Here is a 21,394-nt window from a genome sequence, read left to right as displayed (position 1 = left end):
AAAAGTGGAGCAGGCCCCATTTTGAATCAAATACGTCAATCACTGTTAAAGAGTTGGAACGATGTTAGAACTATGTTGATAATACTGTCCAGATAATAAGTAATTAAAAATTTGAAGCAAATGCATTCTTCAGTTGGGAACGACTCACAAGGAACACTGCGTAGGTGTCCCTCTCCGATTTTGTTCATCTTGATATATGTTGTAGTACTCGAAAAACTAATTAATACGAATATTTTTTATCGACAATGGTCTCACGATTTTAACTGCATTTTTACATGCAAACTAAGAACGTTTGGGTCCTGAAAAATCATCGCAATTTTCTTCATATTTTGTTCGTAGGGTGAATTGGGGTAAACAACGCCTAAAAACATATTGTTTTAAATAAAAGACTTAATCAGAAAAAAAAATTTTTTCTTTTTCAAAAATCATCGATAACATAAGAGTAATACTTTTTTTCATTTTAAAAATATTTTTAAGGCTGGAATTTTTATTTTCCTTAGATAACTACCCCTAAAAAGTATTTTACCGTAAAAATAATAAATACTATACCACGATTTAAACTTCATTTTGACAAGCAAATTAAGAACGTTTATGTCTTGAGAAATCATAGCCATACTCTTTATATTTTGTTCGTAGGGTGAATTGGGGTAAACAACCCCTAAAAACATATTATTTCAAATAAAATACTTTATCAGAAAAAAATTTATTTCTTCTTCAAAAATCAGCTTCAAAATAAGAGGGAAATAAAGTTCCAGATTTGAAAAAATTTTCAAAATAAACAGAAAGTATCTCTCTTATATTGTAGATGAATTTTGCAGTAGAATAGTAATTTATGTGGCAAGGGCGTAAAAGTAGGGGAATCGAGACTCGCGTGAGATTCCCCTATTTGCGCTCATGTCCCATAAATAACTATTACGATGCTTCTAAAAAAATTTGTAAAAAACGGTTTATTAAAATATAAGCTAAGAAATTTTTGTAATGTCATTTTTAATAGACAAAATAGGGGATTTATTATTAGGTTATTTTATATTGCATGTCGATCAGCAGTTAGACAATTGTGAACAAGTGTTCAGTAAATATTTACATGTTTACAGGTTCGTTTGTAATTTATTAAATGTTATTGATTATATTATTCTATTATATTAATTAAAAATTCTATATTTTGGCAATTTTGCAGAATATAAATTCTATAGAAAGTATATTAAATGAAAATTCGGTCAACTAGAAAATCTGTTTTATAAAAGTTCGACTGAATAAAAATTCCTTTAATTAAAAATTCAATTCAATATGAATTTTATTTTATGTACGATTTCCCCTCTTTTTAAGCACTAGTGCGTAAAAGCCAGCGATTTAGTCGAGTTTTTGACGTAAGGTGTTATAAAAATGAATTTTTTTTCAGATATGATCCTTTATTTGAAATAATATGTTTTTAAGGGTTGTTTGCCACAATCTACCCTACGAACAAAATATGAAGATTATTGCGATGATTTCTCACGAAACAAACGTTCTTAATTTGCATTTTAAAGTGAATTTTAAATCGTGGAACAGTATTATTTTAACATAAAAATAATTTTTAGGGGTAGTTACCCCCAGAAAATAAAGTTCAAGAATTGAAAATATTTTTAAAATTAAAAAAAATTATCCTTTTTATTTTATAAATGATTTTTGCAGAAGAAATAAATTTGTTTGCTAATTAAGTTCTTTATTTAAAATAATATGTTTTTAGGGGTGTTTACCCCAATCCACTCTACGAACAAAATATGAAGACTATTGCTATGATTTTTCAGGACCCAAACGTTCTTAATTTGCATGTAAAAATGCAATTAAAATCGTGAAACAGTATTATTTTAACGGAAAAATCATTTTTAGGGGTAGTTACCCCCGGAAAATAAAATTCCAGTCTTGAAAATATTTTCAAAATGAAAATAAAGTATCCCTCTTAATATATAGATGATTTTTGCAGAAGAAATAAACTTTTTACTAATAGTCTTTTAATTGAAATAATATACTTTAAGGGGTTTTTTACCCCTATCTACCCCCTGGGCAATTTTTTTTACATTTGTTAATATTTTACAACTCTTATACCTAATTATTTTGTACAGAAAAATAAAATATAAAGCGAAGAATTATATAATTTTGAACGAAAAGTTAATTTTTGGGGGTTGCTTACCCCTAAATTCATGGGAGTTGGTGATGAAAATGCTACTGTTTAATTCCATTTTTCGTGCTAAATTATTACTGAGCAAAAAAAAATTTTTTTATTGAATTTTCCTTTATATTATGAAATTTCTATATTTCCGTAAAAACTTTAGGGGTGGTTTTCACCCCTTAAATGTTCACGATTGCCGATATAAAAATATACGTGTTGACCAAATTTATTTCAAATCAGACAAGCTTGACATGGTCCGAGCTGAAAATAATTTTTACTTTCAAAATGTTGTTTTTCAATGAATTTTAGACGACACGTATTTTTTTATTTTGCTAAAATAGTATATAATGTGGCAAGCACGTAAAGTAGTACTTTTTAAGTGAGGATGTAATTTTCAGTACGAGCTGTCGTTAGTGCGATATAGGTGAGACGAAGACGAGCCGAAAGCGAGCCAAGTCGAACCGAAGTCGCACAGACAGCGAGGATTGAAATCATCCGAACCTAAAAATTACTACGTGCGAGCCACATACGCTATTTTTTTCGCCATTGTTATGAAAAGTGAAACAATTTTAAAGAAATATATATATATATACCCCCACAGCAGCCAATCTTTACTAAAAATTTCGTAAAGATTTCCTTGAAATCTTGGGAATATTTTATTGCAAAGTTTAATGAAAATTGCATAAAGATTTAAATGTCCCACCAAAATAAATATTTGGCGTAAAAGTTGACTAAAAATTTAAATGAAATTTTCAGGAAATGTTGGACAGAAATATCTGTAAAAAATACAAAAATAATATTTAAGAAGTATTAATATTATTATTATTATTATAATTAATAATAATATTAATAATAAAAATAATAATACTAATAATAATAATAGATAGATAGATTTTTATTATTATTATTAATAAAAAAAATTTACTGTCTGGAAATAAAAATAAAATAAATAATATACAAACATTCTTGCTCTGCTTTGATGCTTTGTTTCATATTGAATCAAGCACTGCATTCTTGTTGAGCAAGAACTTTTGAAAACAAATTGTGGGGTGGTGGGGATTAAACCTACGTTCGCCGCGCGCTAGCTAAAGACCCTAACCACTACACTACAGATATCTGGCTGAGAAAAAAAAATCTTATATAGGCTCTACAACTTGCTGATAGAAAAGTAATCTTAGTTATCGACCTAAAAGTGCGGGCTCATTTAAAAAGGTTATCACGGAAATATTTGAATATTCTGAATATTCACATTGCAGGTGAATATAAAAATTAAAAGTGAATCGAAATAATACTGTAAAATCATGACTGAAGGTCATGTGAAAAGGTTATTATAAAATTAATTATTTTTTAAAATATTATCTATTAATTAAAAATTCACAAATTTGCGAAAATTAATTTTAAAATTTTTAATTTATTAATAAACAATTATATTAGTATTGTTTAAGACAAGAAAAAGCGTTCTAAAAATAATTAAGAAAATTATTACAATATATTTAAAATAAGAAATGAAAGTGAACACAAAAATTCTATTTTTTAAACATTTAAATCAAAATTATTATTTAAAAATTATTTATTATAATTAAAAATGTATTAATTAATAAAAAATTATTTTTTAAATGTTTTATTTTTTGTAAAAGATTGTGGCTTTTAAAGTTGAAGTAAAATTTTTTAAAAATTAATATTTCGATTTTAAATAAAATTGACTAAATAGACAGAAAAAAATGCTTGTAATATATTTATTTGTGACAATTTGTCAATTTAGTCAATTTTATTTCGAATCGAAATATTAATTTTTAAAAAATTTTATTTTAACTTTAAAAACCATTTTGTAAAAGCCACAATCTTTTACAAAAAATAAAATATTTAAAAATTAATTTTTCATTAATTAATACCTACATTTTTAATTATAATAAATAATTTTATTTATTTTATTTATTATATTTTATTTTATTTTTTTTTCTCAGCCAGATATTTGTAGTGTAGTGGTTAGGGTCATTAGCTAGCGCGCGGCGAACGTAGGTTCAATCCCCAGCACCCCACAATTTGTTTTCAAAAGTTCTTGCTCAACAAGAATGCAGTGCTTGATTCAATGTGAAACAAAGCATCAAAGCAGAGCAAGAATGTTTGTATATTATTTATTTTATTTTTATTTCCAGACAGTAAATTTTTTTTATTAATAATAATAATAAAAATCTATCTATCTATTATTATTATTAGTATTATTATTATTATTATTTTTATTATTAATATTATTATTAATTATAATAATAATAATAATATTAATACTTCTTAAATATTATTTTTGTATTTTTTACAGATATTTCTGTCCAACATTTCCTGAAAATTTAATTTAAATTTTCGGGAAATGTTCGTCACAAAAATTGACTGAATATTTAAATTACATTTTCACTCAACTTTCGCAATAAAATTTTAATGAATATTTAATTTAAATGTTCAGTCAATTTTCGTGACGAACATTTCCTGAAAATTTCATTTAAATTTTTACTCAATTTTTGCGACGAACATTTCCTGAAAATTTCATTTAAATTTTTAGTCAACTTTTACGCCAAATATTTATTTTGGTGGGACATTTAAATCTTTATGCAATTTTCATTAAACTTTGCAATAAAATATTCCCAAGATTTCAAGGAAATCTTTACGAAATTTTTAGTAAAGATTGGCTGCTGTGGGGATATATATGGGGCATTCTTTCTGAATGGGAGACCCCTGTCCCCCCAAAATTGGTTTTGACCTAGAGAGTACTAATAGGGACCAAAATTTAGCTCTTTAAGTCTACTTTTTAATGCAAAGTGGCCAAAAAGGAAATTCAAGATGGCCGATTTATTATGGTCGAAAATGTGCTCAGAATTAATTAAATTCATTCTTATTTCGTATTCCAAAGAAATTCATTTTGACAGAAATTGTTCTATGAGGTCTTAAATTTTAGCTATTTATGTCTACTTTAAAATGCAAAATGGAATATTTAAAAATCCAAGATGGCGGCTCCAATATGGCGGATGATTTTTCAAAACTGCTTAAATTCACTTGAAATTTATTACTCGGGGGTTTTTTTGGGTCGCTGATTACGAATTTAGTGCTACTTTTAAAAAATTCAAAATGGCGGATCCAATATGGCGGACAAATTTAAAAAAACTCATGAATTTTCTTAAAACTCATCATTTGGGGGTTTTCGGGGTCGCTGATTACGAATCTGATGCTACTTTTCAAAAATCCAGAATGGCGGATCCAATATAGCGGACGGAAATAAAAAAAACTCATGAATTCGATTAAAGCTTATTATTTGGGGCTTGTTTAGTTAAGACTATTTTCAGACCTACTAAAAAAACCCTGAAAATTTGAAACAATTTTTAATTAATATATTTTGTGTGACACATAACAAAATGTTCGTTTCCATATTTCGATCGCTATCATACAAAAGGTACGAATGACCGTTAACAGACGGTACCTATTTTGACAAGTTATTTTAAATCTTGGTAGCTGGCGTGAAGCGCCATCTATGTTTAGATTAATTTCGGAACTATTTCTTACTATGATGTAGAGGAGAGGTGTAGTCATTGACGAGACTTTATTTAAACCTTCGAAAGAGAATATACAAAAATGAAGTATTACATAAAATAATATAAGAACGAAAGCATCTATACAATGCAAATAAAATACTAATCTCTAGAAAACATAACGATAAAAGAACTAGCTATTCTAGAGGAGCGTTCGCTGAGCTCCGATCGCGCTCGTCATTAATCCAGAATAAAACGGATTTAAACATATTTACCACGTTCGCGAAGATGTTGATCAGGACGACGCATATTAATATCGCGTGGGGTACTTTCTAGAATTTACCCCCTAGACGACGGTACGGACGGATACTAGGGTCGTGCACGCTAGGTCGTTTATTATTCGTAATCGGGGAAGAAGCTAGATATTGGATTCGGTTCCAATATTCATGCCTGAAGCGAAGCTAGTGCCAAGTAATATTCACTAGGTGTCTCCTCCACCCGAGAAGCGCCTCGAGATGGGGAATCGACCTAGTGCATCATCTTTGTCAAGAGAGGAGCACCTCTACTGGACAAGGATGGTCCTGGTAGATGTGCGTAACCTGGTTCACCAGTCTTCCACGGAAGCGCCCATAGGAAGTCCGGTTCCCCAGGTAGAAGGAGGGCAAAGGGTGTTACTGTTCCGCAGAAGCACCTACAGGAACAAGTACAGATCCTTCTAGGAAGTGAGGAAGGCTCTGGTGTTCAGAGAGACGCACCTCTACTGAGCACCAGGTAGCCAGGAGTAAGTCGCTTCCAATCGTCAGAGAAGCACCTCTAGGCGTGTCGGAAGAAGACTGACGAAAAAGGTGCGAGACGACAGGTATATCACTAGCAGCTAGGTGACAGCGAGTAGTAGGGGAAGAGAGTGACACTGCTACTTACGCTGTCTACTTTCTCTCTTTTCGCCGCGCCACTATACTACGATACTCTATCGTTACAAGAGCTAAATTTATAGTTTTTATATTTAGCTGAAGTGTTTTATAATCAACATTAAATTTCTTAAATAACTTTCGTTAATAGCTAAAATGGTCGTTTTATAAAAATTAACTTTTAAATTAAAGTAGGTCAATTAATTAATTACACAGCCCCACAAAAAAAAGTGTCGTGCGCGGCAGACCAGACTAGTCATTTCCCATGTATTTTGACGCGCTGAACACGAATCCGAAGTCCGTTTTGCTCCATCACGTCAGGATTTTTTTTAACCTCCAAAAACCTGTCGGATTTTGAGAGGTAGGCTATTTTTTTAAAAAATTGATGGATTTACTTCAAAATTGGTATTTAGGGGTTTTTTGGGTCGCTGATGAAGAATTTGAATATAGATTTTCAAAATTCAAAATGGCGGCTCCAATATGGCGGACGAATTTTGTAAAAATTGATGGATATACTTCAAACTTGGTGTCTAGGGGTTATTTTGGGTCGCTGATTACGAATCTAAAGTTAGATTTTCAAAATTTAAAATGGCGGCTCCAATATGGCGGACGATATCGACCCTTCAAAGGTGATAATTCCGCCCTTACACACGAAACTAGGAGCAATTAAACAGTTTGTCAAAGCCTTAGATAAAAAAGGAAACTGTTTCAAATACCTGGAACAAAAGTTTCCAGAAATCTCTGATGCGAAACTAAAAGAAGGGGTTTTCGACGGACCACGTATTCGCAAATTGTTAAAAGATGAGCAATTTATTACCAAGATGAATAAAAAGGAGAAAGCCGCATGGCTTAGTTTCAAAGCAGTTGTCGGAAATTTTCTGGGTAATCACAAGAGTGAAAATTGGGAGCAAATAGTTAGTGATATGATTAAAAACTTTGGTAAGTTAGGATGCTTAATGAGCATAAAGTTGCATTACTTAGACTCGCATCGGGATCAATTCCATGAAAATTTGGGAGATTACAGTGAAGAACAAGGAGAACGATTCCATCAAGATCTGAAAGAATTTGAGCGTCGTTATCAAGGAAGATGAGATGTAAATATGATGGCCGACTACGGTTGGATGCTGAAAAGGGATATTGTACCTGGAGTCACCAATTTGAAAAGAAAACCATTACACAGATCCTTTGAGGACAAAAGAGTGCGCTACCATAAAAAGACGTAAATACCTTACTTATGTAAATAAGAATTTCCATTTCTAGTTTTGAAAATCTAACTTCACATTCGTAATCAGCGACCCAAAATAACCCCTAGATACCAAGTTTGAAGTAAATCCATCAATTTTTACAAAATTCGTCCGCCATATTGGAGCCGCCATTTTGAATTTTGAAAATCTATATTCAAATTCTTCATCAGCGACCCAAAAAACCCCTAAATACCAATTTTGAAGTAAATCCATCAATTTTTTAAAAAAATAGCCTACCTCTCAAAATCCGACAGGTTTTTGGAGGTTAAAAAAAATCCTGACGTGATGGAGCAAAACGGACTTCGGATTCGTGTTCAGCGCGTCAAAATACATGGGAAATGACTAGTCTGGTCTGCCGCGCACGACACTTTTTTTTGTGGGGCTGTGTTATCCAGCAAATGTATTTAATTTAAATTTATAAATAATTATTGCACTCTTAATAAATAAATTATTACTTGCATTATTGAGACTTTTAAAATTATTAACACACCTATTGTTTTTATGTTTACTTGTAACGTTTTGTCAATCATTATTTATTTTTAGCAATTATTTTAAGATTACTATTATTAAGTGTAAATAATTGTAAAGGGCTTAACTGTCCGGTCTTTTATATAGTCTTATCCTTAATGGTTGGACCAAAACTAATCTTGGCTTCACTGTCCAGTATTTATCTAGTCTTATCTTTATTGGTTGGACCAAAATTAGTCTTGGCTTAAATGTCCGGTCTTTTATCTGGTCTTATCTTTATTGGTTGGACTAAAACTAGTCTTGGCTTAACTGTCCGGTCTTTTATCTAGTCTTATCTTTATTGGTTGGACCAAAACATAGTCTTGGCTTAATTGTCCGGTCTATTATCTAGTCTCATCTTTAGTAGTTGGACCAAAACATTTCTTGTTTTAACTGTCCTGTTTATTATCTAGTATCGTTTTTAGTTCATTGTAATCTTTCGTGCAATGCACAAGTCTCTCTCTAATATATAATAAACATGGAATTCGAACTTGGCAGCGGTAGTGTCTGGAAGGAATATGTTCTGGCTCTCCATGCATTATCAATGATTTTTTTTTATTTGTTTGACTTTTAAGTGCTGGTTACATTAGTCAAGTTCTGTGTAGTGAATTTATGTGATCGGTTCTGCTTCTGAAAGCAATATAATATCTTTTTTGATAATATTTTATTTGTTCTATCACGTGCTCTCTAAAAGTGATCCTCAAAGTTTGTTCTGAATTTGGTCCGTTTTCACTATTGAAAATTCCTACAAAGCTTCCCACGTGTGATCCTTTAAAACGAATCAATTAGGAATCCTCATAAGATCTTACGTGGGATGCGTTTAAGAAAGCTCCCAGACAACATACGACTTTACTGTACGAATTTGGTTCAGGCAATGTTACAGGAAACTATATAGTTTTCTATATAGTTTCCTACGTAGAATCCTACAGAGAAAGTGACAAAAAATGAAAATTAAAAAAAAATTTGATGATTTTTTTTTATTTGTCATTGTTGCCTTCAGTTTTCTTAAAAGTCTCAAATTGAGACCAAAAATTGCATCAAATCTTTGCAACGAATCGACTCATAATTTAACGAATTTTTTCAGATATTTTGGTAATAGTACAATTGCGGAGACCATTTCACTATTTAATTTAAATATGAAAAAACAGAAAATCAATGACAATATGCAATTTGATAATTAAAAAGTGACAGCTTATAAACATAACCTAAAATGCATGAGAAAAAATTTCTCGGTAAAATCAATATAGCCGAGCTTTTTAGAAGGTAGATGGCAGCACTCACCTATTTTCTTTCTTTAAATTTTTTTCTGAATCGTTTTTATAAAAAACAAAACTGCCATCTACCTTCTAAAAAGCTCGGCTATATTGATTTTATCGACAAATTTTTTCTCATGCATTTTAGGTTATGTTTATAAGCTGTCACTTTTTAATTATCGAATTGCACATTGTCTTTGATTTTCTGTTATTTTCATTTTCAAATTAAATAGTGAAATGGTCTTCGCAATTGTACTATTATCAAAATATCTGAAAAAAATTCGTTTAATTTTGAGTCGATTCAATTCGGCCATGATTGATATAAATTGATTAAATTTTTTGCATCAAAAAATGAGACCATTTCGTGTATCATTTCTAAAAATGATACACAAAACGATCTCTTTTTGATAAAACTTATGTGCATCAAAACGTTGCAATAGAAAAAGAGACAACCAAGTTTACTGTGTTGCTTGTTTTTCGATTTCTAGTATTCGGGAGAAATATTTAAAAATAAATTTGAAGGGACTGGGGATTGGACCCGCGTTTCGTTTATCTTGATATATGTTGTAGTACTCGAAAAACTAATCAACAGACCGAATTCATTTCAAATCAGACAGGCTTGACTTGGTCGGAGCTGAAAATAATTTTCACCTGCAAAATGTTATTTTTCAATGAATTTTAGACGACACGTATTTTTTTATTTTGCTGAAAAAAATGTTTTCTTTAAGTTATAAGGAGTTCAAATATATAAGTCGAGAACTTCGTTTTTTTTAAATGAAGAGAAAAAATCTTAAAAGTGTTGTAACTTTTTGAGTAATTAAGATAATTCACTTTTTCCTTTTGTGTCAGAAAGGACTTTTTGACTATTATTATTTTTAAATATGAAAAGATCTTTTAGGTCTTTTAACGAGGAACAACTTTTATCTGAGACATTTTTTTATATCTAGTGTATTTTTTGAGAAAAATGATGTTTTTCTTTTATAAAATATAAAAAAAATTTCTTCTCTTGTGCCAGAATCGGGCACAAGTTAAATTCTTGTGGGCAATATTCCTCCCTATGAACACAATCTCCAAAAAAAAGTTGAGCAAAAAAAAGGTGGGGTTTTTGTGTAATTTCAAATTAAAGTTTTTTAGTAAAATGGCCGCCATTTTGTTATTTTTAAATATTTTTTAAATTTCCCAATGGATTTCGAAATAAGAATAAAAGTCCTTTCAGACACAAAAGGAAAAAGTAAATTATTATCTTAATTACTGAAAAAGTCCTTTCTGACACAAAAGGAAAAAGTGAATTATCTTAATTACTCAAAAAGTTACAACACTTTTAAGATTTTTTCTCTTCATTTAAAAAAAAACGAAGTTCTCGACTTATATATTTGAACTCCTTATAACTTAAAGAAAACATTTTTTTCAGCAAAATAAAAAAATACGTGTCGTCTAAAATTCATTGAAAAATAACATTTTGCAGGTGAAAATTATTTTCAGCTCCGACCAAGTCAAGCCTGTCTGATTTGAAATGAATTCGGTCTGTTGATTAGTTTTTCGAGTACTACAACATATATCAAGATAAACGAAACGCGGGTCCAATCCCCAGTCCCTTCAAATTTATTTTTAAATATTTCTCCCGAATACTAGAAATCGAAAAACAAGCAAGGCAACAATGACAAATAAAAAAAAATAATCAAAATTTTTTTTAATTTTCATTTTTTGTCACTTTCTCTGTAGGATTCTACGTAGGAAACTATATAGAAAACTAGATCATTTCCTGTAACATTGCCTGAACCAAATTCGTACAGTAAAGTCGTATGTTGTCTGGGAGCTTTCTTAAACGCATCCAACGTAAGATCTTATGAGGATTCCTAATAGATTCGTTTTAAAGGATCACACGTGGGAAGCTTTGTAGGAATTTTCAATAGGGAAAACGGACCAAATTCAAAACAAACTTTGAGGATCACTTTTAGAGAGCACGTGATAGAACAAATAAAATATTATCAAAAAAGATATTATATTGCTTTCAGAAGCAGAACCGATCACATAAATTCACTACACAGAACTTGACTAATGTAACCAGCACTTAAAAGTCAAACAATTAAAAAAAAATCATTGATAATGCATGGAGAGCCAGAACATATTCCTTCCAGACACTACCGCTGCCAAGTTCGAATTCCATGTTTATTATATATTAGAGAGAGACTTGTGCATTGCACGAAAGATTACAATGAACTGAAAACGATACTTTTAATCGGAAGTAGGTAAAGACATCTAAAAAGAAAGAGTTTGATTCGCGTATTATTAATTTGAAAATTCCGACAAGAAGTACCAACTCAAAAGCGGTATACAAATTTGATACATTATTTTACTTTCCGATGGCTTATATTAAAGGAACGAAATTATTTTAATAAATAAATTTTGGCGTTGCTTAGAGACATTATCAAGGGGTTTCATTCAATCAACATCCTTATCAATAATTGAAATTAAATTGTTAAGCCTCAAGACATACTTAAATATACCTTAAAATCCAAAAAACCTTCATTTATCTCTAGTAAACACTTACATCTCTTCTTCGTTTTGCATCTTCAGTACTTCCGATCGGTTCTGTTTCTGTTTGTGGGCCCAATTCTACGACAACTTGAAAATCAGCATGTTCTCCTAGACTAAATCCTACGCCAAATCTAGAATCAGTTCCTATGCAAGAAAAAAACTTATTAATTATTTTTTAAACTATATTGCATAATATTGGTTTCAGATTGTTGTAAAGAATATACTATACTGCGACAAGTTTCGTGCAAAAAGTTGTGCTAATGTAACTCAGAAAACTATTGTAACTCTGAAAAAATATCGGCCGCAATATTTAAATTTCAAGCAACTCACCTTTTTTAACTGGTGGAAGATTGGAATAAATAAGAGAAAGAAGTGACGGAATTTCATCAGGTACTATTAAACATATTGTATCTGAAACAGAAGCACCATTACTAAAAGTCGTCTTTAAGACAACTCGTGTTGTAAAATGTATAAGAAAAAATTTTTTGAAATTATTTTGTTCTCCTTTTTGTACTCCTTAAAATTTGTTAATTGTTTATTTAAAACTTAAGATTTTTTACAACAAAAGTGTATAAATATGAAAATGGGACAACATTGTGTTTTAGAGAAAATTTAAATAAAAAACAAATTTTTTTCCTCCGTTTTCCATATTTTTGGATATACTTCCGAATAATCCAATTTTGCCAATTTTTATATTTATACATTTTTTTTGTAAAAAATGACAGCTTTCAAATAGAAATAAAAAAAAAATTTTAAGATGGCATAAGGGACCAAAAATGAAAAATAAGAGCTAATTTTGAAAAAATAGGGTTAAAAATTTTGTTTGGCTTTTTTCAGAGAATGCCTCATACACAAATATATTTTTTTATAAAAAAAAATTAATGAATTTAACTTACATTTTAAATAAAGAAAAAGAATAACAAGCACACATGTAGTCCTCATTTTAAACTCTTTAGAAATTACTAATGCTTACTAATCGTGTGTATTTTGTTTACATTGTTTCCCTGTTCAACAAAAGTAACCTGAAACATAATAAAAGTTTGAACAATTTCTACAATTCATGTAAATTCATGTGAGAATTTGCTTTTGTGTTTCTACATAGGAATCCATGTGGATTCTTATGTGGTTTCTTACATTTTTTTGTCATACTTGATAATTTTTGTCAATTTTCTTCATAATTACCCGCATTAAATCCTATAAAAAATATTATAATATGAAATCCTAAAGATTTCCTTACCTATATAAAATCTTACATAAGAATCTCATCTAACAACCCATATGTGAATTTTCTGCACGATAAATGACAAATTATTTGTTTTTATGTTTAAATAGTTTAAAATAGTTTCAATCAAAAATTAATTTGACAGAAATTAGAGAGAATATTAATTTTATAGAATATTCATTTGCTTGAATATTAGTGTTCCAGAAAATTAAAATAGTCGAAAATCAATTTGCCAGAAATAATTCGGTGGAAACTTAAAATTTGACCAATCACAATTTTCATAACATAATTTCTGATTTTGATTCTATCAAATCATAATTCTAACAAAATTTTTTTAGAGCATATTCATGCGCTCCAATAAAACATAAATATGTTATATATGTATATATAAATATTCTCCACGAATATTTGGATATTTTTTATAATTTTATTTATTTATAATTTATTTATAATACTATACATAAAATATAACATAAAATTATAATTTTCATTAACAAAATAGTATGATAAAATTATTATTATACATTTCTGTTAAATAAATATTATTTTTTTATGAAATATGAATTATCAATTGCTTAAGTTGGAACGCGCTCAAAACAAATTTTTACGTTTTGCTGCGAAACAAGTTAACGTACACTATGATTTCTTCAGTCATGATTACACTAATCTTAGAGAGTCGCTTATGGTCCCAATTTTTTCATCTAGAATTATTTATCTGGATTTATTGTTTTTGTTTAAAATTATAAACGGACTTATTGATTGCCCTCTTATACTATCTTGTATTGACTTTATTGTTCCCACAAAAGGTTTGAGAAATCAGAAACTGTTTAAAATACCATTTAATAGACAAAACTATTTGGACAATTCTGTTTTAAATAGAATATTTGAGGAGCAAATTTTCAAAACTTGATAAATCCATTTTTCAAAAAAATGGAGACAACCATATATTTAATATTTTAAGGACCTCACAAATCGATCTGTCACTGTTAAATTTAAGGAAAAAAATTTATTAATTACAAATTTTGAATTTAAAAACTTATTGACATAACCAAGATGATTTACAATTTGTATGTTTTATATTAGAAAAAATTTCCAAAACCTGTAAATCACTCAATTATGACAAAGTTCAATTAGAAACATAACGTATTGAATATAAAAACATTGATATAGAAATAAATTATTATAAATTTTTTATTTTAAAATTAACTCTAGTGGTTATGTGTGGAAAGTCATTTGTTTAAATTTCTCGAAATAAAAAAATATGGATTTATCAGGTTTTGAAAACTTGCTCCTCATTTTTTAGGGGTAATGAGTATTGTGATGAGCTAGATTTTTTCGGTATATCATTAGATAGATTTATCCGTGATTTGCGTAAATTAATTTTTGAGTAAATGTGTGACTGCCAAGGCGATTTGTTTTACTGCTTGTAATTTGATAATGTAAATTTATTATTTAGTGCTTTTGCACAAAAGGGCATTTTTCTTTTTCTTGTGAGCCCGTGCATGGTAATTAAATAAAAAAATTTATGCTTGACATAAAATCTTTTAAATAAAAATTCGGTGAACAAGAATATCTGCTGCATGTAAAATGTCGTCTAAGTAGAAATTCCGTTAAATCAAAATTTAGTTAACTAAAAATTCTTCGATAAAAAAATTAAATTTAATATAAAGTCCACTTTCTGAAATTCTGCTAAATAGAAATTCGATAATTAATAATTCGACAGCGCAAAGATCTCGGTGTAATGTGTAACATCGACAGGATTTACGTAGTAAAACCTTACACTTTTAATAAGTTCCAAAAAAATTTTAATTAATTTACGTGGAAAAATATCATTGTGATTATTATTTTTAAAGACAACATTTCTATAATAATTTTATAATTTTTAAAATAATATTAATCAAAAAATGCAATAAAATTATTAAAAAAACATTCTAAATTTCGATCCTACTTTTATGGGTTCATTAAACTTTGTCAATTTCTAAACTAAAATATTTCAAAAATGTTTTGTGAAAATTTTACAAAGATTTAATTATTTTAAGTAACCTATTTTATGATTTTTTTATTTATAATCAATAAACAATTTCTACCATTTTTTTCACCTAAAGTATTAGATTGATTCTTATGAAATTCTAACCACTAATATTATTTTTAAAAACTATTAAATTTAATTTTAAAACAGTTTATTTAAACAAAAGTAATATTATGAAAAAAGGAAGTAACCTTTTCATAAAAAATTTCAATTACTATTTGCAATTTTAAGAAAATTCTATTAGTGTATTATAAAGCCAATTCCTTCTAAAAAATTTCTACACAATGTGGGATCCTCGATTTGAAAGGAATATAACTACTTGTTTTATACTTGAACTTATAGCAAGACATATTATTATATTATATCATTAATTACATTATTTATTTCATTCAAAGTCATTGCAGTCTATTTTTAGACATTTCTGATACTTTTCTCGGGAAGGATTTGCGATCCCATACATTGTTGTCAATTATTTAATAATATTTTCAATACTTACATTCTCAGTTTTTCTCATAAAAACAAATAGAAAGTTTTTCATTTTAACTTTAATTATTTGTTTTAAAAAGACTAATTAGTTCCTAGAAATATATTTGTTGAATCACTCAAGAAATTATCGATAAACTAAGCATTTTCAACCTGTTAAATTATCTAATACTTTTAATTGCAACATAATTCCAATAACCAAAGCGAAACTGAATATTTGAGAATTAGTATTTTAAACATGTTGTCCCAAAAATCAGAAGAGGAATAAATGTAAGTAAAAAAAATAAAATATCCATGAACTGCGCAATTTCAGGAAAATATGATAGTTTCAATTTGAATTATAAAAATCTAAAAAATCCATAACTTTTATTTCTATATAAATAAACATTTATTTATAGGGGTAGTAATAGCTAAATAAACAATATAATATTATATATACACTTATTTAAAAAAGTGTAACAAAAAATATTGGATATTAATTATTATTGATTTACTAGGTATACAATTTAATATAAATTATTGAAAGATTTAAGTGGGATTAAAAAAAATTAAACTAACCTAAATACAAATATAACGGGCAGCGACTTTAAACGAACTGACGTTCTGTTTGATTGCTGATTCTAGTTTCAAGAGTCTTTCGAGAAGTTTAACCGAAGTTTTATAGTGAAAGGAGTTCCCGCCTTATCCAGGTCGGTGACATATGTCTGATTCAATATATTAACTCTCTCCAGTTCCGACCTTCCCATTACTATTAAAGATGGACTTTTCCCTACGGAGTAATATGCATAGAAATTGAAAGTTGTTATATTATCAGAGCGGATGACGACCTCGTGCTATTAATCTTTGTTCATCTTGAAACAAATACTAATATCTAGAAGTTAGATTAAATTTTAAATTGTTTTATATGTAAAAACATAATAAATTATTATTGTTGTTTAACACCTAGAGGACTGATAAATAATGCCAAATGTTGATCGAATTAGGTCAACCCTGTCAGAAACGTGATGTATAATTGTAATCACTTCCGCAAACATTTTCATGCAAAACTATTGCGTAAATATTTTATTCCTCTGTTACGTTACTGTTTCATCAATATAATAATTTTATAAAATAATGTTCTATAATATTTAAGTAATACTGTTATGTAAATGGTATCTCTGTAAAACCTTTAAATTTTCAGTTGTAATAGAACTAAATTTTGTTTTGAAGCTAGTACATCTTTTGAAATAATTTATTATCTTCATTACCTTCCCACAAGGGGAACGCAAGAATATTTCTCACAATAGATGTGTCAGAATTTTTATGTTATCGAATGATAAATTATCGAATTTCATAAATTCCGAGTAATTTAAAAACAAATTGAACCTTTTAGTTCAAAAATTGATTGAGATATGGCTTATTCTGCAAAAAACCTGTTTTTTCGTGATTTTAGCCAAAATCCGCTATATGTTTCAGTTTCATCAGCATAACTTTTAAATTAATGTTTTCTCGAAAAAGAGGCCACATAGTGAGGGAAATGATTTCAACATTTTTATGTTCGCAGTACATTGAAAAACAATGTTCTCCAGTGAAATTCCAACTTAACATAATTTTCTTATAGGTTAAATTTTTTTTTAAGGTTTCGCCGTATTTTTTCTCTAATTTGTAGATTCACAGCTTTCATCTCCAATTTTTTTTTATTAAATTATATCAATTCTGTCAAAATGTTTCTGCACTAAACAAAACTCATGTTTTTTTTTTTTTTTTTTTTTTGGGTCGCTGATAACGAATATGGCTTCAGAAATTCAAAGTAGAACACTGTTTGAAAATAACTAAAATATTGTTTATTTTTATTATTTATTAGAAAATTTTTGTAGCTTTAACACCGTTAGAAAATAACTAAAATATTTATTTATTTCTCGATTTATTTTAATTCTGTTAAACAGAAATTCTTCGATATGGAAATTAGGTTCATTATAAAATCCACCATATAAAATTCTACTAATTGAAAATTCGATAATTTTTAATTTGACATAACAAAAATTCCAAGAGGTTTAATATGGGGAATACTTATGTGTCCCCCTTCCAAGTGGGCCAAAAAAATATTTCTTTCAAAATAAAGTTCTTAAATTGTTTTTAGAACGAATACCTACATCTACGAATACCTTCATGTTCTGAAAACGTTTCTAGAACATTATTATTTATTCACTTATCCATATATGATATACCATAACTTTCCGTTTCGGATGAACTACCAGTTAATGCATTATTAATTATTATTTATTCATTAATAAAACATTAAAAATAAGTTTAAAATATATAATAATAGAGGCAGTTGAAATTGACTACAAATAAACTACGTACGAGAAAACTGTTTATATATTTCCCATTTAGAAATTCAAACATTGTGGCTATCTGGTACTCATTTCCCTTACTAGTACAAATGGGATCTTTACATTTTCATGATCAAATTTGATGTTTTTTTACTTCAAAAACTATATTTTGTCACACTTGACTTTGAAAATGTCCAAATTCCATTTTTACTGATGTAGGGTCCTAATTTCTCAAACGGATAATACCTAATCTAAAATTTCAAAAAAAAAAATTAATCTTCCACGTAAAATCATTTTTTACTCCTAGAGTGATAAGTTTCTGAAATTATTAAAACCAAAAAAATTTGTTGTTCAATTTATTCACAATTAAAATTTTTAAAGTTTTAAATAAATTTTTTTTCTAATTAAAAATAGGAAAAGAACTAGGCGCAATTGCGCCTACATCTAGGGTTTCGTGGCGCTTTAAATTTTAATTAAAAAAAAAATAAATCAATGTCAACTACTGGGACATGTCAACTACTGGGACATGTCAACTATATAGAGATGTCAACTATTGGGACATGTCAACTATTGGGACATGTCAATTACTGAGACAGGTCAACTACTGGGACATGTCAATTATACACTGAGAAAACTGTTTGGTATCATCTACTGAAGTTTGGTTCTCCAAACCAAATTTTTTATTTGATATATGTGCAACTAATCCGTTTGGTTCGGGCTACTAAATTTTTTCGTTGAATCATTTTGTTCGGTCTACCAAATTTTTTGTTTTGCACAACTAACTTATTGTTTTTAAGCAAACAAAAAATTTAGTTAAATGAAAAAAATTTTTTTCTTTTCTCAACCAAATTATTTTTTGCTTCACACTTATATTTTTTATTTTTCACTTAATTTTATCACTTTTGTTATCCTCTTTTATTCTTTTCGCTTTATATTACCTACCACCCTATGTCTACTTAAATTAATTTCTATTGCGGAAAAACCTAACACTGCTGGGGATCGAACCCTCAGACTACGCAACGCAAATCAAGAACGCTGACCACTACACTAAGAATCCTAGTGACAATGTGAGTGTAAATTATTTTCATAAAGTATACAGGCTGGAGAAAAACTTCCGTTCTTTTAACAAGCTTTATTCTCTCGACAGCCATGTTATAAAATATGAGAATAAAGAATTTTTTGTTGTAATTCTCGCGATCATAATTGACGTGCTCGAGATTTTATTTGCATATTTTCTTTTCACCAAAACACAGTGACATTTGACAGTTGAAAACATTAGAGATCAAGAGTTCTTATGGTTTTTGTAATTAATACCGACCATTTTCCTATATAAAATTTTTTCACTCAGTAAATTAAGTGATAGAACTATCACTTCAATCAAGAAATTTAATATTTTGAAATATTTTCTAATGAGATGGTCCGATTTTCACATGAAGAACGAACATATTTCCCACATTTATCCATTTCTTGATCATATTGTTCGATATGCATCACTACACACACTTTTTTACCCAATTTCTGAAACACATAAAAATCCCGAAAACACTTGAATAAAACTGGACGATACGAAGAGCGAAGCATGGTTAACGTGTGACATCCGTAAACAGAGAAATAAGCCATATTTACGAGAACAGCGCATGCGCAATTGAGCATTCAGACGGTTTGGTTTGGAGAACCAAATTATTCAGTTAACAGACGCAAAAGCTTGAATGAAATTTTTGGTACAGCCAACTAAATTTCTCGATTGATTGCTTCTTTCGTTACTGATATGTCAACTAAATTTTTGTAATCTTAACTAAAAGTGCTCTACCAAATTATTTTATTACCATTACATTATTATTTTTCTCAGTGTAGGGGCATGTTAACTAATGGGACATGTAATGTCCAATCATGTAATGTCCATTCGGGAAAATGTCCATTCAGTAAATGGAGATTTGGGATCTGTGGAGCCCCAAAATTTGAATTTGGGAGCTATGGTGCCCCAAAATTTGAATTTGGGATCTGTGGTGCCCCAAAATTCGAATTTGGAAGCTATGGTGCCCCAAAATTTGAATTTGGGATCTGTGGTGCCCCAAAAGTTTAATTTGGGATCTGTGGAGCCCCAAAATTTTAATTTGGGATCTGTGCCCTAAAATTTGATTTTGGGAGCTGTGGTGCCCCAAAATATTCTACGGACAGACGGACGCCAAAGTGAAACTATAAGGCTTTCGGCCATGGGCCACGAAACCCTAAAAAAAGGTTTTTTGTCTTGAAGTTAATGTAAAATTAAATTATAATTTTTGTTCAACTAAATTTTTTATTTGAAATTGTTTTTATAATATTTTCTCGCATTTATTTATAAACTTGAACATTAAATAATGTTATTTAATAAGAATTATTTAATTATATAATAAAATTGAATGGAAATAATAATTATTATTCATTATGAATAATAAAATACGTATGAGGTATGATGTTGAACTCAGACCAAACATGTTTTTCCACAAAGAATATTAATTAGAAATTTTTCAATTATTATTAAATAATTATAACTTGTATAAATATTCCAAATTCGTAAACTGACAAGTTCTTTTTTTCTTTTTTATTGCTTTGGATAAAAAAATGTGTATTTTCAAATATATTTAAAAGGTATACGATTTTTTTTCATATTTATAAATAAGTAATCTCTTACCGAAATTAGTATCCTACAGATCAATGTTATAATTTAATGACATAATTATTTATGTTTTATGTACATCCGATATCGAAAAGTTTGAAAAAAAGTTATAATCATATTTAAGAATTTTTGTTGAACTGAATTTTATTTAATATACTAATTTCTATCGAATAGAATTCTTACTTTAAATAATTTTCATAATACGAAGTTTTAATTTAACATAATTATTTATTTTCAATCTAATTTTCATTCAACGAAATTTTCACTTAATAGAATTTTGACTTAACTTAATTCACATATAACATAATTTCTATTTGACAAAACTTTTATTTAACCGAATTTTCAATAAAGACATTTTTTATTTAAAGAAATTATTATTTAGCAAAATTTTCTTTTAATAGAATTTCTACTTAGTCAAATTTTTAAATAGCAAAATTTCCGATTGGAAGTTACATTTGTACAAACTGTCATTTGAAAGAATTATCAAATCACCGAATTTTCATTTGACCGAAATTGCAAATGGCCGAACAAATATCCGACAGAAAAGACAGAATATACAGCTTGCGGTTGGTAAAATT

At 28.5% G+C, this 21,394-nt stretch overlaps 1 protein-coding gene across 1 annotated transcript in view; it reads right to left on the bottom strand.

Annotated features, from left to right (window-relative positions):
- LOC127288900 (uncharacterized) overlaps positions 1 to 16,690 on the bottom strand; it is a 30,245-nt gene extending 13,555 nt beyond the window's left edge. The window contains exons 1-4 of the mRNA XM_051316608.1: positions 16,407 to 16,690; positions 13,011 to 13,136; positions 12,445 to 12,525; positions 12,128 to 12,258 (exon numbers count right to left, since the gene is read on the bottom strand). Coding sequence (XP_051172565.1) covers positions 12,128 to 12,258; positions 12,445 to 12,525; positions 13,011 to 13,056 — 258 coding nt within the window. The 5' untranslated portion in view covers positions 13,057 to 13,136; positions 16,407 to 16,690. The remainder of the gene's footprint in view (positions 1 to 12,127; positions 12,259 to 12,444; positions 12,526 to 13,010; positions 13,137 to 16,406) is intronic.
- Positions 16,691 to 21,394: the final 4,704 nt, after the last annotated feature.

This window comes from Leptopilina boulardi, unplaced genomic scaffold (genome assembly GCF_019393585.1).
Source record: "Leptopilina boulardi isolate dan_hultmark-lab unplaced genomic scaffold, ZJU_Lbou_2.1 LbouV2_397, whole genome shotgun sequence".
NCBI classification, from domain to species: Eukaryota; Metazoa; Arthropoda; class Insecta; order Hymenoptera; family Figitidae; genus Leptopilina; species Leptopilina boulardi.
Note: the sequence above shows the minus strand (reverse complement) of the source record. Positions and strands in the feature narration are given on the sequence as shown.